The sequence below is a fragment of the Phyllobates terribilis genome, unplaced genomic scaffold (genome assembly GCF_046119375.1).
Source record: "Phyllobates terribilis strain yellow unplaced genomic scaffold, ASM4611937v1 Scaffold_10__3_contigs__length_209671492, whole genome shotgun sequence".
In the NCBI taxonomy this organism is placed as follows: domain Eukaryota; kingdom Metazoa; phylum Chordata; class Amphibia; order Anura; family Dendrobatidae; genus Phyllobates; species Phyllobates terribilis.
In genome coordinates this window covers 184439523-184466471 of record NW_027362770.1, presented here as the reverse complement: position 1 = coordinate 184466471, position 26949 = coordinate 184439523, and the positions used below count along the sequence as shown (strand labels likewise).

At 48.7% G+C, this 26949-nt stretch overlaps 1 protein-coding gene across 1 annotated transcript; it reads left to right on the top strand.

The window, feature by feature from the left end:
• Positions 1-3053: 3053 nt before the first annotated feature.
• LOC141164770 (E3 ubiquitin/ISG15 ligase TRIM25-like) lies at positions 3054-6802 on the top strand. The gene is made up of 2 exons (XM_073650309.1): positions 3054-3167; positions 4710-6802. The coding sequence occupies exon 2, from the start codon at positions 4716-4718 to the stop codon at positions 6654-6656; it is 1941 nt and encodes a 646-aa protein (XP_073506410.1). The 5' UTR covers positions 3054-3167; positions 4710-4715; the 3' UTR covers positions 6657-6802.
• Positions 6803-26949: the final 20147 nt, after the last annotated feature.

The window sequence follows — 26949 nt, the reverse complement described above, 5'->3', positions numbered from 1 at the left end:
GTGCCTCACACCCTGCGAGGAGCTGCTGAAAACAGATAGACAGCGCTGGAGCAGAGAAAGGAAACAAGGGGAGGATTAGGGTTTAGTTTTTGAACTGTGCTGTAGAGATGGGGGAATGAGTAGGTCATACAAAACCAGGATAAGGGGGCCATACAAGCTAAGATGAGGAAGCCGTACAATCCAAGATACGTCAGCCATACAAACCAGGATTAGAGGAATGACGCAGCCATACAAACCACATTGACAGACCGCGCTGTGGATGCTGGATGTGACACGATGGGGGATAAGCCCACCCACAGCCCGTCATTCACTGTGGTGCGCGGAACAGCAGACCCCTGGCTGCAACCGCAAATAGTCGTGATGTAAACGGAAGCAACATACGGCTGCAGGGGGGAGAATTACGTGCTGGCTGTGCGTCGTCAGCGATGTTGTCACAAGCAGGATTGACAACATGACGTAATGACAAAATTCATTAGGGGCACCGAGGGGATACATTGTGAGGTTAATTAAAAGTAGTGCACAACCCATTTACACACTGCTTCGCTGCTTAGTCGCGCCCGGTCAGCCGCATGCAAATTCTAGATTACCCGATGCATTAGAATCGGGCCACCATCTAGTCTATATATATAATCGTCTTATCCCGTCTGTCTGTCTGTCTTTCTGTCTGTCCAGGAAATCCCGCGTCGCTGATTGGTTCGGCCGCGGCCAATCAGCGACGCGGGATTTCAGAAAAAGATGGCGGCTGTTAGCGGCTCATCTGCCGGACGGAGGTCAGCGGCGATGCAGCAGGGAGATGACCGGCGCTAGCAGCTCATCTCCCCGCTGCTGGCAGCACAAGTACCCCGACAGGCGGCGCCGCTGATCTCCGACAGCAAGTGTGAACAGAGGACCGGGGAGCGACGCTGCGGGTCGGGATACTTCTGCTGCGAGCGCCCGCTATGTCCCGGGTTCTCGGAGCGGAAGTATCCGCACAGGCAGCGCCGCTCCCCGGTTCTCATTAATACAATTCACTGAATGGTTGCGGCCTCCTGCCACGACCAATCAGTGATCTTAGCGCCAAATTTAAACACCCTCTGCTAATTGGTCGCGGCCACCAGCCAGGACAAATAAGCGACATTGGCGCCAAATTTAAACCCCGCTTTGCTGATTGGTCGCGGTTGCCGGCCACGACCAATCAGCGATTTTGGCGCCAAATTTAAACAACGCTCTGCTGATTGCGCCCGGTCGGCCGCATACATATTCTAGAATACCTGATGCGTTAGAATCGGACCACCATCTAGTAGATCTATAATAGTAGTGAAGAGAATTGTCCTGTGATGTTGGCCACAATATACACATACTTGTCAAGAGTAGCAGATTTGCTGTGACTGGTCTAATCTTGAGGAAACAGTCTTTGTAAATTCAGGAATGACCAAGACAGAGAGCAGTGGGTTTTACATTCACTCATAAATGGATATTCCTTGGTGCTATCCAGAGCAGGACCAAGGGGGCTAAAATGTCTCAAATTTGCACAAGGACCCATGCAATTGAATAGGGCTGGTCCGATGATAGGTTTTTTTTCACATGGATTAAGTTTCTGAACTCTGCAATAGGCTTAGATGAATTGCGAAGGCTGCAGCCGATCATTGACTGTAGCGGTCACATGACAGCTCCAGCAGATGTTGAAGCCAGGAGACTGGCATGGAACACAGCTGCGTGCAGAGGATCAGCACCTGTCCAGAGGTTAACATGAATTTTACGTAATTTACTAGATGGTGGCCCGATTCTAACGCATCGGATATTCTAGAATATGTATGCGGCCGACCGGGCGCAATCAGCAGAACGGTGTTTAAATTTGGCGCCAAAATCGCTGATTGGTCGAGGCCGGCCACCGCGACCAATCAGCAGAGCGTTATTTAAATTTGGCGCCAATAATGGTGATTGGTCACGGCCGCGACCAATCAGCAGAGCGGTATTTAAATTTGTCGCCAATAATGCTGGTTATTAGTGACCGCTAACCGTGACCAATGAGCAGAGCGGTGTTTAAATATGGCGCCAATATCGCTGATTGGTTGTGTCCGGCCACCGCGACCAATCAGCGAAGCGGTGTTTAAATTTGGCGCCAATATCGCTGATTGGTTGCGGCCGGCGGTCGCGACCAATCAGCAGAGCGGTATTTAAATTTGGCGCCAATAATGGCGATTGGTCACGGCCGCGACCAATCAGCAGCTCCCCGGTCCTCCCTTGACACCCTAGCCGCTGATCTCTCGACATTAGCCACATGGTGTTACTAAGGTCCTGACATTTGTGTTCAAAATCGCTGATTAGTCGCGGGCGCTGCCCGCGACCAATCACCGATTTGGGCGCCACATTTAAATAGCGTCCGCGACCAATCAGCACAGCGGTGTTTAAATGTGTCTGCAAGATCGGTCATTGGTCGCGGGTGCTATTTAAATGTGGCGCCCAAATCGGTGATTGGTCGAGGGCAGAGGCTGCGACCAATCAGCACAGCGGTGTTTAACTTTTGGTCCAAGTTCAGTGATTGGTCGCGGCGAGAGATCGCGACCAATCATCGAATCGTATTGCTGAGGACTGGGGAGCGCCGCTGCCTGTGCGGCTACTTCCGCTGCGAGAACCCGGGACATGAGCGACTGCTCGCAGCAGAAGTATCCCGACCAGCAGCGCCACTCCCCGGTCTTCCTTTGACAACGTAGCCGCATGGAGGTCGGTGGCGCCGGCGGTCGGGAGATGAGCGCCTTGCACCGGTCATCTCCCGGCTGCATCGCCGCTGAGCTCCGTCCCGCAGATGAGCCGCTAACGGCCGCCATCTATTTTCAGAAATCCCGCGGCGCTGATTGGCCGCTGCCGGACCAATGAGCGACGCGGGATTCCCTGGACAGACAGACAGACAGAGAGACAGACGGGATAAGACAATTATATATATAGATACAACACTCTGGGGCCCTGGAGAAACAAGGGGGCCCACTGGCTATCTGGGACAGAGCTGCCTCCTGGTATTAGCTCCGCCTAGCGTCTATACTGGAGTTGCTCCTGGGAGGTGATGATGTGATTGGAAGGGGCGGGGCCTCCTCCAGTTCAGGGTGGACCCCATACCAGGAAGCAGGGTGGACCCCATACCAGGAAGCAGGGTGGACCCCATACCAGGAAGCAGGGTGGTGCTGGTGGAGGTGAGGTGAATGCTGATACTTCACTACAGATCCTGAGAGGACTGAGGAGCTGCAGAAGGGGTCAGTGTGGAGACAGCAATTATGTATTTTAGTTTTGTATACAGTTTATAGGTCTAAGTTTAATGGGTCTAATACTGTGTGTTGGGAGCATAAAAAGTGGATCAGGTTACTGCATATGGGGTTGCATGTTGTTTATCTTGCACAGGGAATGTGCATAAGTTGCATGGACAGCTCTGCAGGTTGTGGGGGCTTGCATAAGTAACGGCGTGATGCTGGGGGTCTTGCACAGGGCACGGGTGAAGCATGCATGTGCAGTATGTTGTGGGGGCTTGCACAGGGAATGAGTTAATGTTGCATGTTGGGGCTATGTAAGTGAGTGATGCTTACATGGTGCTGCATGTTCTAGGACCTTTCACAGGAAAGGGGTTGTCCACTACTAGTACGACCCCTTCTCTTACCCTTATTTTGGCCCCGATAAAATAATAAAGCTTATACTCCCCTCCCGTGCTGGTGCCGTTCCCGCAGTATCGGCACTCGCGGTCCCGGGGTTCTCGTGCGGTTGTTCTGACACGTGATTCCGGTGCCCAATCACCGTCACTGTCCCCACCTTCGGACAAATCTACCATGAAGGGGAAGTCAGAGATCAGCTGCAGCCCGGACTTCCAAAGGTGGGGACAGTGACGGTGATTGGGCACCGGAATCACGTGTCAGAACAACCGCACGAGAACCCCGGGACCGCGAATGCCGATACTGCGGGAACGGCACCAGCATGGGAGGGGAGTATAAGCTTTATTATTTTATCGGGGCCAAACGTGGGGTAGGAGAAGGGGTTGTCCTAGTAGTGGACAACCCCTTTAATGTAGCATTTTGTGGGTCTTGCACAGGGAAGGGGGGTTATGTTGTATGTCATTGGTCTTGCACATGGATGCATGTTGCTTCATGCACAGTGATGCATGTTGGGGGGACTTGCTCGGTGAAGGGGGCGATGCAAACATGGCACTGCATGTTGTGGGGGATTGCATAGGGGAGTGATGTTGCATGTTGGGGGCTTGAATATGCATGTAAGCGATGTTGAGGGTCTATCACAGGAAAGGGGATGATGCATGCATGTGCTGCGTGTTGTGGGGGCTTGCACAGGGAAAGGGTTAATGTTGCATGTGGGGCCTTGCATATGTAAGGGGGGTGATGTTACATTTCTTTCCTCTTGCACAAGGAATTTGACTGAAGCTGTGTGCACAGGGCTGCATGTTGGGGGGCATACACAGTGAAGGGGTGCATCTTGAATTGTGGTATGTGTTAAAGGGGCCCACTGAGACTCTTTCGCCCGGGGCCCACAAAAATCTGGAGCCGGCCTTGGCACTTTCCTGGGTGCGCCGGGTGGTGGCGCCGGCCCTGCTCTGGGGTCAGTAGAGAGTCTGTCCCAGTGGACAACCCCTTTAACTTTTTGCAAGAGAATGAACCTGACCTCACCCATGGGTGATAAATGTTAATCACACCCATTCTTTTCTGAACTTTACACACTTTCATTTCTTCCTTCTGCAGTCAGCGATGGCGTCTGCTGGTTTAAGAAAGGAGCTGGAATGTTCCGTCTGTCTGACCCTGTATACAGATCCTGTAACCCTGAGATGTGGACACAACTTCTGCCGGGTCTGTATTGATCAGAACCTGAATACACAGGATGGGGATGGAGTTTATTCCTGTCCTGAATGTAGAGAAGAGTTTCAGGAGCGGCCGATGCTGAAGAGGAACGTAACATTACACAACATAGTGGAGGATTTCCTGTCTACTCATCTCCCTCAAGAGGAGATCAACGGGATCCGCTGCACTTACTGTGTGGACTCTCCTGCACCTGCTGTTAGATCCTGTCTACACTGTGAGGCTTCTCTGTGTGATAAACACCTGAGAGTTCACAGCCAAGGAGCAGAACACGTCCTCACTGATCCCAGCACTTCTCTGGAGAACAGGAAATGTTCTGTCCATAAGAAGATCCTGGAATATTACTGCACTGAGGACGCTGCTTGTATCTGTGTTTATTGTTCAGCAGGAGAACATCGGGGACACCGGGTGGAGATGCTGGATGAGGCCTCTGAGAAGAAGAAGAAGAAGAAACTGAGAAATGTTCTCCAGAAACTGATCACAAAGAGAAAGAAGACTGAGGAAAGAGTCCAAAGTCTGGAGGAGCAAAGGAGAAAAGCTCAAGAAAAAGCATCTGGAGAAGCCGAGAGAGTCACTGCCCTGTTCATAGACATCAGGAGACGGGTGGACGACCTGGAGAAGAGGGTCCTGAGTGAGATCTCCAGGCAGGAAGAGAAGGTGTCACTGCCACTGTCTGATGTGATCCAGAAGCTGGAAACTAAGAAGGACGAGCTGTCCAGGAAGATGAGACACATGGAGGAGCTGTGTAACATGACTGATCCACTGACTGTCTTACAGGAACCGGACACCGGTGACTTGTGTGATCCTGAGGAGGAGGGAGGTGATGAGGACACAGGAGGACATGATGGAGGTGATGAGGACACAGGAGGACATGATGGAGATGATGAGGACACAGGAGGACATGATGGAGGTGATGAGGCCACAGGAGGACATGATGGAGGTGATGAGGACAGGGGAGGACATGATGGAGGTGATGAGGACACAGGAGGACATGATGGAGGTGATGAGGACACAGGAGGACATGATGGAGGTGATGAGGACACAGAAGGACATGATGGAGGTGATGAGGACACAGGGGGACATGATGGAAGCGATGAGGGTACAGGAGGACATGATGGAGGTGATGAGGACAAAGGGGGACATGATGGAGGTGATGAGGACACAGGAGGACATGATGGAGGTGATGAGGACACAGGGGGACATGATGGAGGTGATTGGGTTGCGGAGCTGATCTCACACCTATCACACACATTATCTGCTATGATAAGAGGTATAAATGTGATCTTCTATGTGCAGGATCCTGCAGACATATTACTGGATGTAAACACGGCTGGTAATAATATCCTGATATCAGACGACCTGAAGACTGCGACCTGGACATGGAATATACAGAATCGTCCAGAAACAGCAGAGAGATTCCAGTATAATCAGGTGATGAGCAGGAGGGGATTTACCTCAGGACGACATTACTGGGATGTGGAGATCAGGGGGTCAGTATTATGGAGTGTGGGGATGTGTTACCCCAGTATAGACAGGAGGGGGCAGAAGTCATACATTGGAAATAATAACAAGTCCTGGGGTTTATATGGAGGCCTGTTGTATGATAATCAGTGTTCAGTGAGACATGACAGTGAAGAGATCCCTTTGCCTCACCAGATCTCCAGTGATGGAGTCAGGATATGTCTGGATTATGAGGCCGGGCAGCTGTCCTTTTATGCGCTGTGTGACCCCATCAGACACTTACACACCTTCACTGCCGCCTTCACCGAGCCCCTTCATGCTGTGTTATCTGTATGTAATGGTTCTATAAACCTATCGGAGGAGCAGCTGTGAGGAAACATCATCATCCTTGAAAACTGATAATTGTTTCTGTTTTTCTTGTGAATTGTTTCATTGTTACTGATGTTCGATGTTCATATTCCGTTCTCATACCTGCGCTCCAGGGCGGATCCCTCTCTCATATTCATAGGGATCTCATATAGGCCTTTTATATATCATCTATTCATTGTAACTTCATTCTAAATAAATGTTCCTTTTATTGGAATCACCTGTGAAGTTCGGATCTTTTCTGGAATTTCCACATGAAACTTCCCTGCACCCAATGATCAGGACGTTATGTCACCTCCAGCGAGGAGGACCTCCAGAGACATCGCCATCGAGACGTCTGACTCCTATCTGTCACATGGAGAAACATTGTCTTTGTTGTGTCGTGGAGTTTACAGCGGCTGCTTCTTTCTTACATTACTGAATCAGGGAAAGGGAACAAGAAAATACCAGGGATATTTGGGCTCGGCTGGTATAAACCACAAGACAATGTTTGGTTGATGGTTTTCATTAACCGCTTAATGCTGCATCATGGGTACAGGATCTGTGTTATACAGCCGACATCTACCTGTAACAGCAGCGATCAGAGCTAGCAACAATTGCTGCTGTTAGCCCCTCAGCTGTCAGCCTCACAAACCCACTCGTGAATCCTGATGATCTGTCCTGTCAGCCGAGGCTTTATGGCGTCTGTGTGTCCTGATGACAGAGCTAAAAATAAAGAAAATACCTTTTGGGTGGCATAACAAAAGTTACTTTATTTTTTTGTACCAGATTTCCCTATAACTGTGGCTGGCAAGTTGCCCCCAATTACTAGGCAAATTCAACCTCTGCATTGCAGAGCTGATCTGGGTCTGTTACGAGGTGTTGAGGACAAAGGGGGACATGATGGAGGTGATGAGGACACAAGGGGACATGATGGAGGTGATGAGGACACAAGGGGACATGATGGAGGTGATGAGGACACAGGAGGACAGGATGGAGGTGATGAGGACAGGATGGAGGTGATGAGGACACAGGAGGACAGGATGGAGGTGATGAGGACACAGGGGGACATGATGGAGGTGATGAGGCCACAGGAGGACATGATGGAGGTGATGAGGCCACAGGAGGACATGATGGAGGTGATGAGGCCACAGGAGGACATGATGGAGGTGATGAGGCCACAGGAGGACATGATGGAGGTGATGAGGCCACAGGAGGACATGATGGAGGTGATGACGACACAGGAGGACATGATGGAGGTGATGAGGACACAGGAGGACAGGATGGAGGCGATGAGGACACAGGGGGACAGGATGGAGGCGATGAGGACACAGGGGGACAGGATGGAGGCGATGAGGACACAGGGGGACAGGATGGAGGTGATGAGGACACAGGAGGACATGATGGAGGTGATGAGGACACGGGGACATGATGGAGGTGATGAGGACACAGGGGGACATGTTGGTGGTGATGAGGACACAGGGGGACAGGATGGAGGTGATGACACAGGAGGACATGATGGAGGTGATGAGGACACAGGGGGACATGATGGAGGTGATGAGGACACAGGGGGACATGATGGAGGTGATGAGGACACAGGAGAACATGATGGAGGTGATGAGGGCACAGGGGGACATGATGGAGGTGATGAGGGCACAGGGGGACATGATGGAGGTGATGAGGACACAGGAGGACATGATGGAGGTGATGAGAACACAGGGGAACATGATGGAGGTGATGAGGACACGGGGACAGGATGGAGATGATGAGGACTCGGGGACAGAATAAAGGTAATGAGAACACGGGGACAGGATGGAGGTGATGAGGACACAAAAAACATGATGGATGTGATGAGGACAAGGGGAGACATGATGGAGGTGATGAGGACACAGGCGGACATGATGGAGGTGATGACGACACAGGGCGACATGATGGAGGTGATGAGGACACAGGGGGACATGATGAGGACACAATAAACATGATGGACATGGTGAGGACACGGGGACATGATGGGGTTGACGAGGCTCAGAAGGAACATGATGAAAGTGATGTGGACACAAGGGGACATGATGGAGGTGATGAGAACCCAGGGGGGGCATGATGGTGGTAATGAAGATGAGGGGAGACATGATGGTGATGAGGACATGGGGGAACATTATGGTAGTGGTGATGAGATCACGGGGTGACATGACAGTGGTGGTGATGTCATGGGGAAACGGGGGGACATGGAGGTTATGAGGACACGGGGAGACATAATGTTTGTGATGAGGACACGGGGAGACATGATGGAGGTGATGAGGACAGAGGAGGACATAATGGTGAGGATGACACATGGGGACATGATGGTGGTGATGAGGACACAGGAGGACATGATGGACGTGATGAGGACACAGGAGGACGTGATGGAGGTGATGACGACAAGGGGAGGACATGATGGTGGTGATGAGGACACAGGGGGACATGATGGTGGTGATGAGGACACAGGGGGACATGATGGTGATGATGAGGACACAGGAGGACATGATGGTGGTGATGAGGACACAGGAGGACATGATGGTAGTGATGAGGACACAGGAGGACATGATTGAGGTGATGAGGACATGGGGGACATGATGGAGGTGATGAGGACACAGGAGGACATGATGGAGGTGATGAGGACACAGGAGGACATGATGGTGGTGATGAGGACACGGGGACATGATGGTAGTGATGAGGACACAGGGGGACATGATTGAGGTGATGAGGACATGGGGGACATGATGGAGGTGATGAGGACATGGGGGACATGATGGAGGTGATGAGGACACGGGAGGACATGATGGAGGTGATGAGCACAGAGGGGAATATGATGGACGTGATGAAGACACAGGAAGACATTATGGTGGTGATGAGGACACGGGGACATGATGGAAATGATGAGGACAGAGGAGGACATAATGGTGAGGATGACACATGGGGACATGATGGTGGTGATGAGGACACAGGAGGACATGATGGACGTGATGAGGACACAGGAGGACGTGATGGAGGTGATGACGACAAGGGGAGGACATGATGGTGGTGATGAGGACACAGGGGGACATGATGGTGGTGATGAGGACACAGGGGGACATGATGGTGATGATGAGGACACAGGAGGACATGATGGTGGTGATGAGGACACGGGGACATGATGGTAGTGATGAGGACACAGGAGGACATGATTGAGGTGATGAGGACATGGGGGACATGATGGAGGTGATGAGGACACAGGAGGACATGATGGAGGTGATGAGGACACAGGAGGACATGATGGTGGTGATGAGGACACGGGGACATGATGGTAGTGATGAGGACACAGGGTGACATGATCGAGGTGATGAGGACACGGGAGGACATGATGGAGGTGATGAGGACACGGGAGGACATGATGGAGGTGATGAGGACACGGGAGGACATGATGGAGGTAATAGGGATGCGGAGCTGATGTCACACATATCATCTGCTATAATAAGAGGTGTGCAGTAGTTACATTCCAGGAGAGAAGTTAGAGGTTATCCACTACCTGGACAACTCCTTTTTAAATAAATTAGTCCCCCTTATAAAATAAAACCATCATATACTCATCTCCCATACCAGCAGTGTCAGCGCTGGGACTCCGGGGGCTCACGTGACAATGTTATTCAATAGTGCAGTGCAGATGAGCGATTGTTTTCACAGTCTGAATCTGCGTGTGAAAGAAATTGCAGCATGGACTATTTTCTTCCGTGTGTCGGATGCAGCTCACCCATTCAAGTCTGTGGATTGCAAAAAATTGGATTCCATATGGAGCCACTGTACAGCATCCAATTTTTACGTTGCAATTTTTTAACACAGGAAGCTGTATTGAGCCTTGTAAATTTTTAATAACTGCTGATGTATAAACATGGACTGCACACAGATTGTATATGGATGACAAATGAGAAAAAAATCGTCAAAGTTTTCTGGATAAAACTCGCATGATTTTTTTTACACGTTCGCGTGAACTAAGCCTAACAGTGACAGTCTCAATGACTCTGCCCACGAGGAGCAGGTTTGTACATATAGAGATTGTGATGGTGTGATACGGTGTGTGGGTTTCATTTGGTCTATATTCATATTTTACTGATTTTCATAGGGTTCTCTTGTTACTCTGTGTCCCTCTGTGCTTTCCCTCTAATGTTGACTTCTCTTGTAGGATAAGTTGATATTTGTTAATTGATGAATAGCTGCTATTTATCATCTGGTCTTGGGATTGTTCACTCTTCTCTTGCTCTGTTGATTGTGTGATACCGGAGAAGGACCCCGTGACAAAGATGATGACATAATATTTTAGAATAAGCAAAGTAACTGTCTTTAATTCAGAATTTGTCTGTATAGGAATAAAGTCCACAAGGGGGTGTAACATAACACCTCACAAGACCTTCTCATAAGTAATGACCAACAGCCGAGACCAATGATATTTTGTTGGGCCGCACCGACCATAGCAGGTGCCTATTCTCCCTCTATGAGAGTTAAAACCTAAGATAAAAACTTACACGCTGTAAATAAATAAATAGCAATAGTGCATGAAAATAACAGGGTACTTAGTAAACATTATTTTGATTAAAAAAAAATTTGAAAGCCATCCCACCACGTCAAGGTGACCCTATTAGAGATGGTCATAACCTCTAGTATTAAAACCTTTCCAAGTGTCAAATGACGTAAATGTGAATAAGGGCCGAGTAGGACCGAAACTACGACTAATGGACACTCAACTCTATGGGAGGTAGGCCACTGTTTTCCAGAAAAAAACATACCTAAGTATCTGAAGAACAGAATTTTCAACAACTGGATGGAAATGGATGACTCAGGGACCTTTCAGATTTTATGATGTTTTACTCATTGAACCTCTGACTTCATAAGTAAAAATCAGCCAGATTGGGTATATTTATCTCTACATTTAGGCTGAGTTCACACGATGCGTTTTTCATGCGTTTCCGCGGCGTTTTTGCAGTTGCGTAAACGCCGCGGAAACGCATGAAAAACGCATGGTAGAAGGGCAGCAATGTTCCCCAATGGAAATCCGCATGTGCTGTGCCCATGATGCGGATTTTTCCGCAGCGTAAACGCTGCGGTCAAAAATCCGCAGCATGTCAATTAATTTTGCGGAAACGCTGCTCTTTTGCCGCCATTGACTTGCATTAGACCGCATGGAATCCGCATCACTGTATATGTTGATGCGCTTTTCATGCGGTCTAATGTGCGGATGGTACCCGGGTGTGGAGGAGAGGACTCTCATCCAGACCCAGGTACCATTAAAAAAAAAAAGAATAAAATAAAAAATATATATATTCTCACCTTCTGACGGCCCGCGCTGCGTCCTGCCGGCTTCCCGCGCACTTCGCGGTTGAATGAAGGACCTTCGCTGACGTCAGAGTCATGTGACGGGTCACGTGACGCTGACGTCGGAAGGTCCTACAGTCTTCACTGCCGGCAGCCGGGACCGATGAAGCAGGACACCGGGGGCCATCAGATGGTAACGTATAGATTTATTTTTTATTTTTTGACATCACACACTATATAAATCCATGCCGGTTGCATGGATTTATATAGTGTGAAGTTGACAAGCACTTTCCAAGTGATGCTAAAATCGCTTGGGAAGCGCTTGTCAACCCGCATGCGGAAATGAAAGTGAAGACCGCTTCATTTCCGCATGTCCGTGGCAGGAAACCGCATGTACAATCCGCGTGCGTTTTTTCCTGCCAGAGAGATGCAGAAACGCTCAGGAAAAAATCCTGAGCATTTCTGCATCGTGTGCACATACCCTTATACATAATATCATAAGCTTCCGCTCCAGCATTTCCTTCCACAGTGCCATTATTTCTCATCATTATGGCTGTGTTTGGAATATCTGAGGACTGCACTGAAAATCAGCAAAAATATTCATAAATCCTGTCCAATATGGCGGCACATTAGGGTCGGTCTTATTGCCATAATATTTAGACCTCATGTTTATAATATAGCAAAATGTACAAAGCCATAAAACCCCATAATACTTTGATGCCGCCACTTGATGGTGTAACATCCCTGGCGGCGTGCTTGCATGGCTTACCATCTCCCACCATGCAAGACAGCAATCTTACCTATCAGGCCAGGCTGCACACTCTGCTCCAGTACCTGCTGTTTGTATGTCTCTTGTCGGCTTTCTTAGGGCGTCGGCGCTGTTGCTTCCTGATTCTTAAAGCTACAGTGTGCGCAGTCCTAATGCGTCCCCAGCCTATTGCTGTGAGTCACTGGATACTTAAACCCCCTCCACCCAGTAGGAGGTGCCTGAGCAACACTTTCTTACAGTGTGTTCTATGCAACTGTGAGTTGCCAGGTACTGTCCTGAATCTAGTCTGTTTCCGCCACCCTGGGGGCTGAGTACCCAGGGCCATTACCTGTATCTCTGACTTCTAGTCTGTTTCCGCCACCCTGGGAGCTGAGTTCCCAGGCTCGTTCCTGTATCTTGTTCCCGGTTCAGTTCCTGTCTGAACAGTGTCCTAGCCTGTTACCTGTTTGTCTCTATGTCCAAACCTTCCCTTTTCCTGCAGTGTCTGAACCTGCATCTAACTCCAACTCGTCTCTGTACTTCTGTTTGTGAGTTTTGTGTCCACTCACTTTATTCAATGTAAGTACCTTGTGTGTATCTGGTTCTGCTTGTCCCCTTTCCCTTCCTCCGTATCTACCATCTGTGTTCTAACCATCTTCCTGTATTTTCCAGTCTGTTCCATGTGAACAGAGCCCTGTCCTGTCTGCCTGCACCTTCTGCTCTGTTCCGCTCTGCTTGTTCACCGCACCTGCAGTTTTGCTCCGCTCTGCTTGTTCACCGCACCCGCGGTTCCGCTCTGCTCTGCTTGTTCACCGCACCTGCGGTTCCGCTCTGCTTGTTCACAGCACCTGCGGTTCCGCTCTGCTTGTTCACTGCACCTGCGGTTCTGCTCCGCTCTGTTTGTTCACCTCACCTGCAGTTTTGCTCCTCTCTGCTTGTTTACCACACCTGCAGTTTTGCTCCGCTCTGCTTGTTCACCGCACCTGCGGTACCACTGCGCTCTGCTTGTTCACCACACTGGCGGTTTTGCTCCGCTCTGCTTGTTCACCGCACCTTCGGTTTTGCTTTGCTCTGTTTGTTCACCGCACCTGCAGTTTTGCTCCGCTCTGCTTGTTTACCGCACCTGTGGTTTTGCTCTGCTCTGCTTGTTCACCGCACCTGCGGTTTTGCTCCACTCTGCTTGTTCACCGCACCTGCGGTTTTGCTTCGCTCTGCTTGTTCATCGCACCTGCGGTTTTGCTCTGCTCTGCTTGTTCACCGCACCTGCGGTTTTGCTCCGTTCTGCTTGTTCACCGCACCTGCAGTTTTGCTCTGCTCTGCTTGTTCACTGTACCTGCTGTTTTGCTCCGCTCTGCTTGTTCACCGCATTGGCGGTTTTGCTCCGCTCTGCTTGTTCACCGCATTGGCGGTTTCGCTCTGCTCTGCTTCTTCACCACATCTGCAGTTTCGCTCTGCTCTGCTGTCCACTGCACCTGCGGCTCCATTCCTGTGTCCCAGTCTGTACTGGTCCCTATCCTGCCTGCATTCCTACCTGCCAGTACCCGCCTGTCTGCATACCAGCCGTACCTGCCAGTGCCCACCTGTCTGCATGCCAGCCCTGCCTGCCAGTCTCCTCCTGTTTGCATAGCAGCGGGGCCTGCCAATATCCACCTGTCTTCATACCAGCCGTGCCAGCCAGTACCCACCTGTCTGTATGCCAGCCTAACCTGCCTGTTCCTGCATTCTCCGGTGTGGATTCGCGGAGTCGACTGAGCCTCCGTGTGACCTTGGTTGGATCGGGTTGATACTTAGTTACGCCCCTCCAGGCACTCCTCGGTTCATGGTACAGTGGGATCACTAATCACGCTCACGCTAGTCTGCCCGGCCGTATGCTTAACAGTTTGCTCAGGCCATGGTTCCCGTTGAGCCCCACGGCCCTTCGCTCTCAGAGACATTTGAATCCTTGTCTGGTGAATACGTGCACCAAGAAAAAATTTTTTCTCAAGCTGAGGTCCAGGCGATTTACGCACCAGCCCAAATGGAGCTATCAGCACTCGTTCCTGAGGATCCACCACGGTACTTTGGGGATCCAAAACGAAGCCGTGCATTTGTGGAGTAATGCATGCTGCATTTCAAATTTTTCCTACCGATCGGGTTAAAGTAGCATTCATGATGTCCTACCTAGCAGGTGATGCTTTGAAATGGATAACCCCCCTATGGGAAGCATGGGATCCTATCATCTCTGACCTGCAGGCCTTCCTGGTGGCCTTTCTAATGGTCTTCGATGACCCTAATCCTGAAGCTTCTGCTAAAGCTTCCCTTCCCAATATCTTGGAGCAGCCCCAATGGGTGATGTGTGTAGGTAGCCTACCAGTTCTCCAGCCTGAAGAGACTGCTGCCCACACAGAATCCACACAGGATGACAATGCTCTACAGAATACTTCCTTTCCCAACCTCAAGAGGCCGTCTAGACGTGCAAGGCATAGAGGTAAACCGTCACGCCAGGTTCTATCCTCCCAAAGACCTTCTGTTCCCCGGCCTGTAGAGGCAGCTGTCCGCACAGAATCCATGAAGGATGACTATGTTCATCAAGCAAAGCAGAGGCCAGAACTCGGTCACAAAATCGGATTGCGGTCCCGCTGCGCGCTGCTGTTGTTTGGGATCCCCTGTCGGTCTTTGTCCAGCGAAGGTTGGAGAATCCCAACACATTAGGCCTGTAGGAGAGGCTGCCCTTGGCGTTAATGTTTCCTCTCCACAGATGACCATGACTGTCTCCTTGGCAAGTGAAGGCCTCGGATTAACCGGAAGTTTCGGGCTTAAAGCCTTGAAGAGTCGGAGTCTGATTCCCGTCCGACAACTCCAGAAGCCGGTTTGGGCATTGTCAGTGGAAGGACGAGCCCTACTCAGAAACAGTCAAAATATGTCGGTACAAATTAAGCTCCAGATTGGAGCATTACACATGAAGAAGTTCACATTCAAGGTGCTGTCTGGTTTACCCACAGGTCGTCCAGAGCCGAGAGATCTAGTGCCCGCTCAGGTCTGGAGATACTGCATGGTGTTTCCTGGGGAACTGCTGAGGTGCAAGGGGTGTCCAGTCCCCATACCTTCAGGACAGTCAGCAGTTTCTTCTTCACCAGATCTGCTAGTCACTGACTCGCTGTGCGCTGAAGTCTCCGAATGAAGGGAAGCGGAGGCATTGTCCCCACACACAGTCTCGACGATTGTATCAATGATCTGGCTTTAGGCACCGCCCCGTCTCGCAGATTTTTCATCTCAGAAACCAGAATGAAGTTGGTCCCTAAGCAAGGATCCTCCATCTCTAAGAAATCTGGCAATAAGTCCATCAAGGCGGTGGTTGCCCCCGAGTCTCTGCACCCCTCCAACCAGGCGGAGGACTTTCAGTTGTCTCCTGAATCCCCCGGGGTGCTACCTGATAACAAATGACAAATACTATTGAGATCTCTGCTACTGGAAGTGGAAAGGAAGAACAAAGACAAAAAAATCTAAATAATAAAAATATGGGAGGAAGAGAAACCAATCACAAACTACAATGTTTTTATACAAATGCACAAAGCATGGGCAACAAACAAGGAGAACTAGAACTACTAAGGCAGGAAAAGGAATATGATGTCATTGGAATCACTGAAAGTTGGTGGGACGATACACATGATTGGAATAAAAGGCTAAAAGGATACAACTTATCTGCAAGAAACAGACTAGATAAACGAGGAGGAGGTGTCGCATTGTATGTTAGAAAAGCGAATATCTGCACAGAGATTGAAGCTTCAGAGACTGGGAGTTCTGTGGAAACTGTTTGGGTTAGAATACAAGGAGAGAACAACGGAAAGGGCACCATTGTAGGCATTTACTACAGGCCACCTGGGCAAGCTGAAGATATGAACTCTTTATGTATCAAATGACCAAGTTCTACAAAAAATATGACGTAATGGTCATGGGAGATTTCAACTATACAGACATTTGTTGGGAATCTCTCTCAAGTAAAACTAACAGGTCAAGCAAATTCTTATCCTCTCTTGCTGACAACTTTATCTTCCAAAAGGTAGGGGAGAAAACAAGGGGATCTGCTACTTTAGATCTAATCCTGATAGGGAGGAAATGGTTGAGTAGGTAAAAGTGGCTGGGACCCTCGGAGGCAGCGATCATGCTATTATAGAATTTTGGATAACTAGAGGAGGAAGACATGTGAAGACTCAAACTTCAAGGTTAGATTTCAGAAAGGCAGATTTTAAGAGACTCAGAAAGAGAATAGGAGGGATCCAATGGCTGGATGTCCTTAAGGACAAAAATGTCCAGGAAGGATGGGAAATTTTTAAAAATTAGATTCTCAAAGCACAATCGTTAACAATCCCGAAAAGTAGGAAGAATGGGAAGCATTTAAGGTAACCAGGATGGATGAACACAGAACTTAAACATATGCTAAAAAGAAAGAAAGAAATGTTTATCAAATGGAAAGAGGGAGGCATATCAAAAGAAGATTGTAATGCAGTCTTCAGAACCTGTAGGGCACGTATCAGGTTAGCTAAAGCTGACAATGAATTAAGGCTTACAAGAGATGTCAAAAGCAATAAAAAAGGATTTTGGGGGGATGTCAAAAGTAAAAGAAAAGTCAAAGATGCTATAGGATTTTTACAGGATGAAATGGTGAAATGGTAAGAAAGGATGTTGAGAAGGCCGAACTTTTTAATTCCTATTTTGCATCTGTTTTCTCTCAGAAAGAAAATGTAACATCAACTGATCTTCACTGTCCTATTAAAGGAATAGAAGAATCCAAGTTATCTGTAAACAGAAAGATTGTGAGAGAATATTTAGCTAACATACATGAGTTCAAGTCTCCAGTTCCAGATGAATTACACCCCAGAGTACTGAAGGAGATCATAGAAGAAATTTTAGAGCCACTCTCCATAATCTTTGAAAATTCTTGGAGAACAAGAGAAGTCCCAGAAGACTGGAGAAGAGCAATTGTTGTTCCTATCTTCAAAAAGGGGAAGAAGGTGGACCCAGGGAACTATAGGCCGGTGAGTCTGACTTCTATACCAGGAAAGATCTTTGAACAAATTATTAAACAACATGTATGTAAGTACCTGGATAAGAATGAAGTGATTAACCAGAGTCAGCATGGATTTGTAACTAACAAGTCATGTCAGACTAACTTAATTTCCTTCTATGACAGAAAAACTGACTGGGTGGATCAGGGAAATGCTGTAGATATAGTATATCTTGACTTCAGCAAAGCATTTGACAAAGTATCTCACACCATCCTTATTGAAAAAATGACCAAGTATGGAATGGACAAGGCAACCGTTAGGTGGATTCATAACTGGCTTAGTGATCGGATTCAAAGAGTGGTCGTAAATGGCTTCACATCCAGTTGGATGAATGTCTCAAGTGGGGTACCACAGGGCTCCCTCCTGGGACCTGTATTGTTCAACATCTTTATCAATGATTTAGATGAAGGAATTGAGGGTAAACTGATTACATTTGCTGATGACACAAAGCTAGGAGGGATAGCTAACACTAGAGAAGAGAGAGAGAGGATTCAAAAAGACCTAAATAAACTGGAGCAGTGGGCAGCAACTAACACAATGGTTTTTAACAGGGAAAAATGCAAAGTACGACATCTGGGCAATAAAAATGAAAAAAGCATCTACAAAATGGGAGGAATAGAGCTAAGCAACAGCATGTGTGAAAAAGACTTAGGTATACTAATAGATCATAGACTGAACATGAGTCAACAGTGTGATGCAGCAGCAAAAAAGGCAAATACAATTCTGGGATGTATTAACAGAAGCATACAGTCCAGATCACGTGAAGTCATTATTGGTCTTTACTCCTCTTTGGTCAGACCTCATCTGGAATACTGCGTCCAGTTTTGGGCACAACATTTTAAAAAAGACATCGACAAACTGGAGCAAGTTCAGAGAAGAGCGACCAGAATGGTGACCGGTCTGCAAACCATGTCCTATGAGGAACGGTTACAGGATTTGGGAATGTTTAGCTTGCAAAAAAGAAGACTGAGAGGAGACTTAATAGCTGTCTACAAATATCTCAAGGGCTGTCACATTGTAGAGGGATCAGCCTTATTCTCATTTGCACAAGGAAAGACTAGAAGCAATGGGATGAAACTGAATGGAAGGAGACACAGATTAGATATTAGAAAAAACTTTTTGACAGTGAGGAGATCAATGAGAGGAACAGGCGGCCACGAGAGGTGGTGAGTTCCCCTTCAATGGACGTCTTCAAACAGAGGCTGGACAGACATCTGTCTGAGATGATTTAGTGAATCCTGCTTTGAGCAGGGGGTTGGACCAGATGACCCAGGAGGTCCCCTCCAACTCTACCATTCTATGATTCTATGAAATGGGGAGAGACTTTTCTGCACCCTGTACCTGGTACTTTGCCCACTTCATCCAGTAAGCTTGGCAAAGTGTACGTCAAAGCAGTGGTTAACCCCGAGTTTCTGCACCCCTCCAACCTGGTGGAGGACCTCCAGTTGTCCCGTGAATCCTTTGGGGTACTACCCGATATTAACAAGTGGAGAGAGACTTTCCTGTGTCCTGTTCCTGGTACTTCACCCACTTCCTCTGTTGCTGAGGATGGCTCGATGGGAGGAAGCATCCTAGTCACCAAGATGGTGAGACCAGTTTCGTTCCCTCTAGTGGACAGAAGAGGAAATCTTCTTGAAGAGAAGGATCGGCCTCCAAATTCTCTGCAGGAAATCCTTGCTGGGTTGCAGAAGAGGGGGCGTAAAGGCGGGGGGGGGGTACTGTAACATCCCTGGCGGCGTGCTTGCATGGCTTACCATCTCCCACCATGCAAGACCGCAATCTTACCTATCAGGCCAGGCTGCACACTCTGCTCCAGTACCTGCTGTTTGTATGTCTCTTGTCTGCTGGCTTAGGGCATCAGCGCTGTTGCTTCCTGATTCTTCAAGCTACAGTGTGTGCAGTCCTAATGCATCCACAGCCTATTGCTGTGAGTCACTGGATACTTAAATCCCCTCCACCCAGTAGGAGGTGCCTGAGCAACACTTGCTTACAGTGTGTTCTGTGCAACTGTCAGTTGCCAGGTCCTGTCCTGAATCTAGTCTGTTTCCGCCACCCTGGGGGCTGAGTACCCAGGGCCATTACCTGTATCTCTGAATCTAGTCTGTTTCCGCCACCTTGGGGGCTGAGTACCCAGGGCCATTACCTGTATCTCTGACTTCTAGTCTGTTTCCGCCACCCTGGGGGCTGAGTTCCCAGGCTCGTTCCTGTATCTCAGAGGTCCCCAACCTTTTTTGCACCAGGGACCGGCTTTAAGCAAGACCAGTTTTCCATGGCCCGGTGGGGGTGGGGGCGGGGCTTTGGTCATATGGGGGTGGGGTTATGGAGGGGTGGAGCTGTATGGGGAGGATGCTGGTGGGACCTCGGTGTACAGCGCTGCTAAGTAGCAGCATTGTACATTGAGCGTCAGTGTATACAGCGCTGCTGCTTAGCAGCGCTACACACTGAACACCGGTACCGGGAGCCGCGTCACTGAAGCCAGTCTGCTGCCCCAGCACGCCCCACATAACATGTTCTGCTGGGGCGTGTCAGTGAGGAGAGCCTGCCGCCCCACCCCGTCAGGAACACACCATGCTGTGCAGGAGGGCCGCGTCACTAAGACCCGCCCCGTGACGTACAACAGGTACCATGCTGTGCTGTGGAGGGCTGCGTCACTAAGACCCGCCCGACGCCCCACCCCGTCCTGCATAATGTTCTCTGCCGGGAGCTGCGAGCTGTCACGGCTATGGCAGAAAACATTATAAATCCACACAGAGCGAGCTCTGACCAGGCGCAGGGCCGCGGAGCTAGCTGTCAGCGGCGCCGCGGACCGGCTGAAAAACCCCAACGGCCCGGTCCTGGTCCGCGGACCGGCGGTTGGGGACCTCTGCTGTATCTTGTTCCCGGTTCAGTTCCTGTCTGAACAGTGTCCTAGCCTGTTACCTGTTTGTCTCTATGTCCAAACCTTCCCTTTTCCTGCAGTGTCTGAACCTGCATCTAACTCCAACTCGTCTCTGTACTTCTGTTTGTGAGTTTTGTGTCCACTCACTTTATTCAATGTAAGTACCTTGTGTGTATCTGGTTCTGCTTGTCCCCTTTCCCTTCCTCCGTATCTACCATCTGTGTTCTAACCATCTTCCTGTATTTTCCAGTCTGTTCCATGTGAACAGAGCCCTGTCCTGTCTGCCTGCACCTTCTGCTCTGTTCCGCTCTGCTTGTTCACCGCACCTGCAGTTTTGCTCCGCTCTGCTTGTTCACCGCACCCGCGGTTCCGCTCTGCTCTGCTTGTTCACCGCACCTGCGGTTCCGCTCTGCTTGTTCACAGCACCTGCGGTTCCGCTCTGCTTGTTCACTGCACCTGCGGTTCTGCTCCGCTCTGTTTGTTCACCTCACCTGCAGTTTTGCTCCTCTCTGCTTGTTTACCACACCTGCAGTTTTGCTCCGCTCTGCTTGTTCACCGCACCTGCGGTACCACTGCGCTCTGCTTGTTCACCACACTGGCGGTTTTGCTCCGCTCTGCTTGTTCACCGCACCTTCGGTTTTGCTTTGCTCTGTTTGTTCACCACACCTGCAGTTTTGCTCCGCTCTGCTTGTTTACCGCACCTGTGGTTTTGCTCTGCTCTGCTTGTTCACCGCACCTGCGGTTTTGCTCCACTCTGCTTGTTCACCGCACCTGCGGTTTTGCTTCGCTCTGCTTGTTCATCGCACCTGCGGTTTTGCTCTGCTCTGCTTGTTCACCGCACCTGTGGTTTTGCTCCGCTCTGCTTGTTCACCGCACCTGCAGTTTTGCTCTGCTCTGCTTGTTCACTGTACCTGCTGTTTTGCTCCGCTCTGCTTGTTCACCGCATTGGCGGTTTTGCTCCGCTCTGCTTGTTCACCGCATTGGCGGTTTCGCTCTGCTCTGCTTCTTCACCACATCTGCAGTTTCGCTCTGCTCTGCTGTCCACTGCACCTGCGGCTCCATTCCTGTGTCCCAGTCTGTACTGGTCCCTATCCTGCCTGCATTCCTACCTGCCAGTACCCGCCTGTCTGCATACCAGCCGTACCTGCCAGTGCCCACCTGTCTGCATGCCAGCCCTGCCTGCCAGTCTCCTCCTGTTTGCATAGCAGCGGGGCCTGCCAATATCCACCTGTCTTCATACCAGCCGTGCCAGCCAGTACCCACCTGTCTGTATGCCAGCCTAACCTGCCTGTTCCTGCATTCTCCGGTGTGGATTCGCGGAGTCGACTGAGCCTCCGTGTGACCTTGGTTGGATCGGGTTGATACTTAGTTACGCCCCTCCAGGCACTCCTCGGTTCATGGTACAGTGGGATCACTAATCACGCTCACGCTAGTCTGCCCGGCCGTATGCTTAACAGTTTGCTCAGGCCATGGTTCCCGTTGAGCCCCACGGCCCTTCGCTCTCAGAGACATTTGAATCCTTGTCTGGTGAATACGTGCACCAAGAAAAAATTTTTTCTCAAGCTGAGGTCCAGGCGATTTACGCACCAGCCCAAATGGAGCTATCAGCACTCGTTCCTGAGGATCCACCACGGTACTTTGGGGATCCAAAACGAAGCCGTGCATTTGTGGAGTAATGCATGCTGCATTTCAAATTTTTCCTACCGATCGGGTTAAAGTAGCATTCATGATGTCCTACCTAGCAGGTGATGCTTTGAAATGGATAACCCCCCTATGGGAAGCATGGGATCCTATCATCTCTGACCTGCAGGCCTTCCTGGTGGCCTTTCTAATGGTCTTCGATGACCCTAATCCTGAAGCTTCTGCTAAAGCTTCCCTTCCCAATATCTTGGAGCAGCCCCGATGGGTGATGTGTGTAGGTAGCCTACCAGTTCTCCAGCCTGAAGAGACTGCTGCCCACACAGAATCCACACAGGATGACAATGCTCTACAGAATACTTCCTTTCCCAACCTCAAGAGGCCGTCTAGACGTGCAAGGCATAGAGGTAAACCGTCACGCCAGGTTCTATCCTCCCAAAGACCTTCTGTTCCCCGGCCTGTAGAGGCAGCTGTCCGCACAGAATCCATGAAGGATGACTATGTTCATCAAGCAAAGCAGAGGCCAGAACTCGGTCACAAAATCGGATTGCGGTCCCGCTGCGCGCTGCTGTTGTTTGGGATCCCCTGTCGGTCTTTGTCCAGCGAAGGTTGGAGAATCCCAACACATTAGGCCTGTAGGAGAGGCTGCCCTTGGCGTTAATGTTTCCTCTCCACAGATGACCATGACTGTCTCCTTGGCAAGTGAAGGCCTCGGATTAACCGGAAGTTTCGGGCTTAAAGCCTTGAAGAGTCGGAGTCTGATTCCCGTCCGACAACTCCAGAAGCCGGTTTGGGCATTGTCAGTGGAAGGACGAGCCCTACTCAGAAACAGTCAAAATATGTCGGTACAAATTAAGCTCCAGATTGGAGCATTACACATGAAGAAGTTCACATTCAAGGTGCTGTCTGGTTTACCCACAGGTCGTCCAGAGCCGAGAGATCTAGTGCCCGCTCAGGTCTGGAGATACTGCATGGTGTTTCCTGGGGAACTGCTGAGGTGCAAGGGGTGTCCAGTCCCCATACCTTCAGGACAGTCAGCAGTTTCTTCTTCACCAGATCTGCTAGTCACTGACTCGCTGTGCGCTGAAGTCTCCGAATGAAGGGAAGCGGAGGCATTGTCCCCACACACAGTCTCGACGATTGTATCAATGATCTGGCTTTAGGCACCGCCCCGTCTCGCAGATTTTTCATCTCAGAAACCAGAATGAAGTTGGTCCCTAAGCAAGGATCCTCCATCTCTAAGAAATCTGGCAATAAGTCCATCAAGGCGGTGGTTGCCCCCGAGTCTCTGCACCCCTCCAACCAGGCGGAGGACTTTCAGTTGTCTCCTGAATCCCCCGGGGTGCTACCTGATAACAAATGACAAATACTATTGAGATCTCTGCTACTGGAAGTGGAAAGGAAGAACAAAGACAAAAAAATCTAAATAATAAAAATATGGGAGGAAGAGAAACCAATCACAAACTACAATGTTTTTATACAAATGCACAAAGCATGGGCAACAAACAAGGAGAACTAGAACTACTAAGGCAGGAAAAGGAATATGATGTCATTGGAATCACTGAAAGTTGGTGGGACGATACACATGATTGGAATAAAAGGCTAAAAGGATACAACTTATCTGCAAGAAACAGACTAGATAAACGAGGAGGAGGTGTCGCATTGTATGTTAGAAAAGCGAATATCTGCACAGAGATTGAAGCTTCAGAGACTGGGAGTTCTGTGGAAACTGTTTGGGTTAGAATACAAGGAGAGAACAACGGAAAGGGCACCATTGTAGGCATTTACTACAGGCCACCTGGGCAAGCTGAAGATATGAACTCTTTATGTATCAAATGACCAAGTTCTACAAAAAATATGACGTAATGGTCATGGGAGATTTCAACTATACAGACATTTGTTGGGAATCTCTCTCAAGTAAAACTAACAGGTCAAGCAAATTCTTATCCTCTCTTGCTGACAACTTTATCTTCCAAAAGGTAGGGGAGAAAACAAGGGGATCTGCTACTTTAGATCTAATCCTGATAGGGAGGAAATGGTTGAGTAGGTAAAAGTGGCTGGGACCCTCGGAGGCAGCGATCATGCTATTATAGAATTTTGGATAACTAGAGGAGGAAGACATGTGAAGACTCAAACTTCAAGGTTAGATTTCAGAAAGGCAGATTTTAAGAGACTCAGAAAGAGAATAGGAGGGATCCAATGGCTGGATGTCCTTAAGGACAAAAATGTCCAGGAAGGATGGGAAATTTTTAAAAATTAGATTCTCAAAGCACAATCGTTAACAATCCCGAAAAGTAGGAAGAATGGGAAGCATTTAAGGTAACCAGGATGGATGAACACAGAACTTAAACATATGCTAAAAAGAAAGAAAGAAATGTTTATCAAATGGAAAGAGGGAGGCATATCAAAAGAAGATTGTAATGCAGTCTTCAGAACCTGTAGGGCACGTATCAGGTTAGCTAAAGCTGACAATGAATTAAGGCTTACAAGAGATGTCAAAAGCAATAAAAAAGGATTTTGGGGGGATGTCAAAAGTAAAAGAAAAGTCAAAGATGCTATAGGATTTTTACAGGATGAAATGGTGAAATGGTAAGAAAGGATGTTGAGAAGGCCGAACTTTTTAATTCCTATTTTGCATCTGTTTTCTCTCAGAAAGAAAATGTAACATCAACTGATCTTCACTGTCCTATTAAAGGAATAGAAGAATCCAAGTTATCTGTAAACAGAAAGATTGTGAGAGAATATTTAGCTAACATACATGAGTTCAAGTCTCCAGTTCCAGATGAATTACACCCCAGAGTACTGAAGGAGATCATAGAAGAAATTTTAGAGCCACTCTCCATAATCTTTGAAAATTCTTGGAGAACAAGAGAAGTCCCAGAAGACTGGAGAAGAGCAATTGTTGTTCCTATCTTCAAAAAGGGGAAGAAGGTGGACCCAGGGAACTATAGGCCGGTGAGTCTGACTTCTATACCAGGAAAGATCTTTGAACAAATTATTAAACAACATGTATGTAAGTACCTGGATAAGAATGAAGTGATTAACCAGAGTCAGCATGGATTTGTAACTAACAAGTCATGTCAGACTAACTTAATTTCCTTCTATGACAGAAAAACTGACTGGGTGGATCAGGGAAATGCTGTAGATATAGTATATCTTGACTTCAGCAAAGCATTTGACAAAGTATCTCACACCATCCTTATTGAAAAAATGACCAAGTATGGAATGGACAAGGCAACCGTTAGGTGGATTCATAACTGGCTTAGTGATCGGACTCAAAGAGTGGTCGTAAATGGCTTCACATCCAGTTGGATGAATGTCTCAAGTGGGGTACCACAGGGCTCCCTCCTGGGACCTGTATTGTTCAACATCTTTATCAATGATTTAGATGAAGGAATTGAGGGTAAACTGATTACATTTGCTGATGACACAAAGCTAGGAGGGATAGCTAACACTAGAGAAGAGAGAGAGAGGATTCAAAAAGACCTAAATAAACTGGAGCAGTGGGCAGCAACTAACACAATGGTTTTTAACAGGGAAAAATGCAAAGTACGACATCTGGGCAATAAAAATGAAAAAAGCATCTACAAAATGGGAGGAATAGAGCTAAGCAACAGCATGTGTGAAAAAGACTTAGGTATACTAATAGATCATAGACTGAACATGAGTCAACAGTGTGATGCAGCAGCAAAAAAGGCAAATACAATTCTGGGATGTATTAACAGAAGCATACAGTCCAGATCACGTGAAGTCATTATCGGTCTTTACTCCTCTTTGGTCAGACCTCATCTGGAATACTGCGTCCAGTTTTGGGCACAACATTTTAAAAAAGACATCGACAAATTGGAGCAAGTTCAGAGAAGAGCGACCAGAATGGTGACCGGTCTGCAAACCATGTCCTATGAGGAACGGTTACAGGATTTGGGAATGTTTAGCTTGCAAAAAAGAAGACTGAGAGGAGACTTAATAGCTGTCTACAAATATCTCAAGGGCTGTCACATTGTAGAGGGATCAGCCTTATTCTCATTTGCACAAGGAAAGACTAGAAGCAATGGGATGAAACTGAATGGAAGGAGACACAGATTAGATATTAGAAAAAACTTTTTGACAGTGAGGAGATCAATGAGAGGAACAGGCGGCCACGAGAGGTGGTGAGTTCCCCTTCAATGGACGTCTTCAAACAGAGGCTGGACAGACATCTGTCTGAGATGATTTAGTGAATCCTGCTTTGAGCAGGGGGTTGGACCAGATGACCCAGGAGGTCCCCTCCAACTCTACCATTCTATGATTCTATGAAATGGGGAGAGACTTTTCTGCACCCTGTACCTGGTACTTTGCCCACTTCATCCAGTAAGCTTGGCAAAGTGTACGTCAAAGCAGTGGTTAACCCCGAGTTTCTGCACCCCTCCAACCTGGTGGAGGACCTCCAGTTGTCCCGTGAATCCTTTGGGGTACTACCCGATATTAACAAGTGGATAAAGACTTTCCTGTGTCCTGTTCCTGGTACTTCACCCACTTCCTCTGTTGCTGAGGATGGCTCGATGGGAGGAAGCATCCTAGTCACCAAGATGGTGAGACCAGTTTCGTTCCCTCTAGTGGACAGAAGAGGAAATCTTCTTGAAGAGAAGGATCGGCCTCCAAATTCTCTGCAGGAAATCCTTGCTGGGTTGCAGAAGAGGGGGCGTAAAG

What these genes read in the sequence shown, in the direction of transcription:
- LOC141164770 (XM_073650309.1), top strand. Translation starts at nt 4,716, where the DNA reads ATGGCGTCTGCTGGTTTAAGAAAGGAGCTGGAATGTTCCGTCTGTCTG.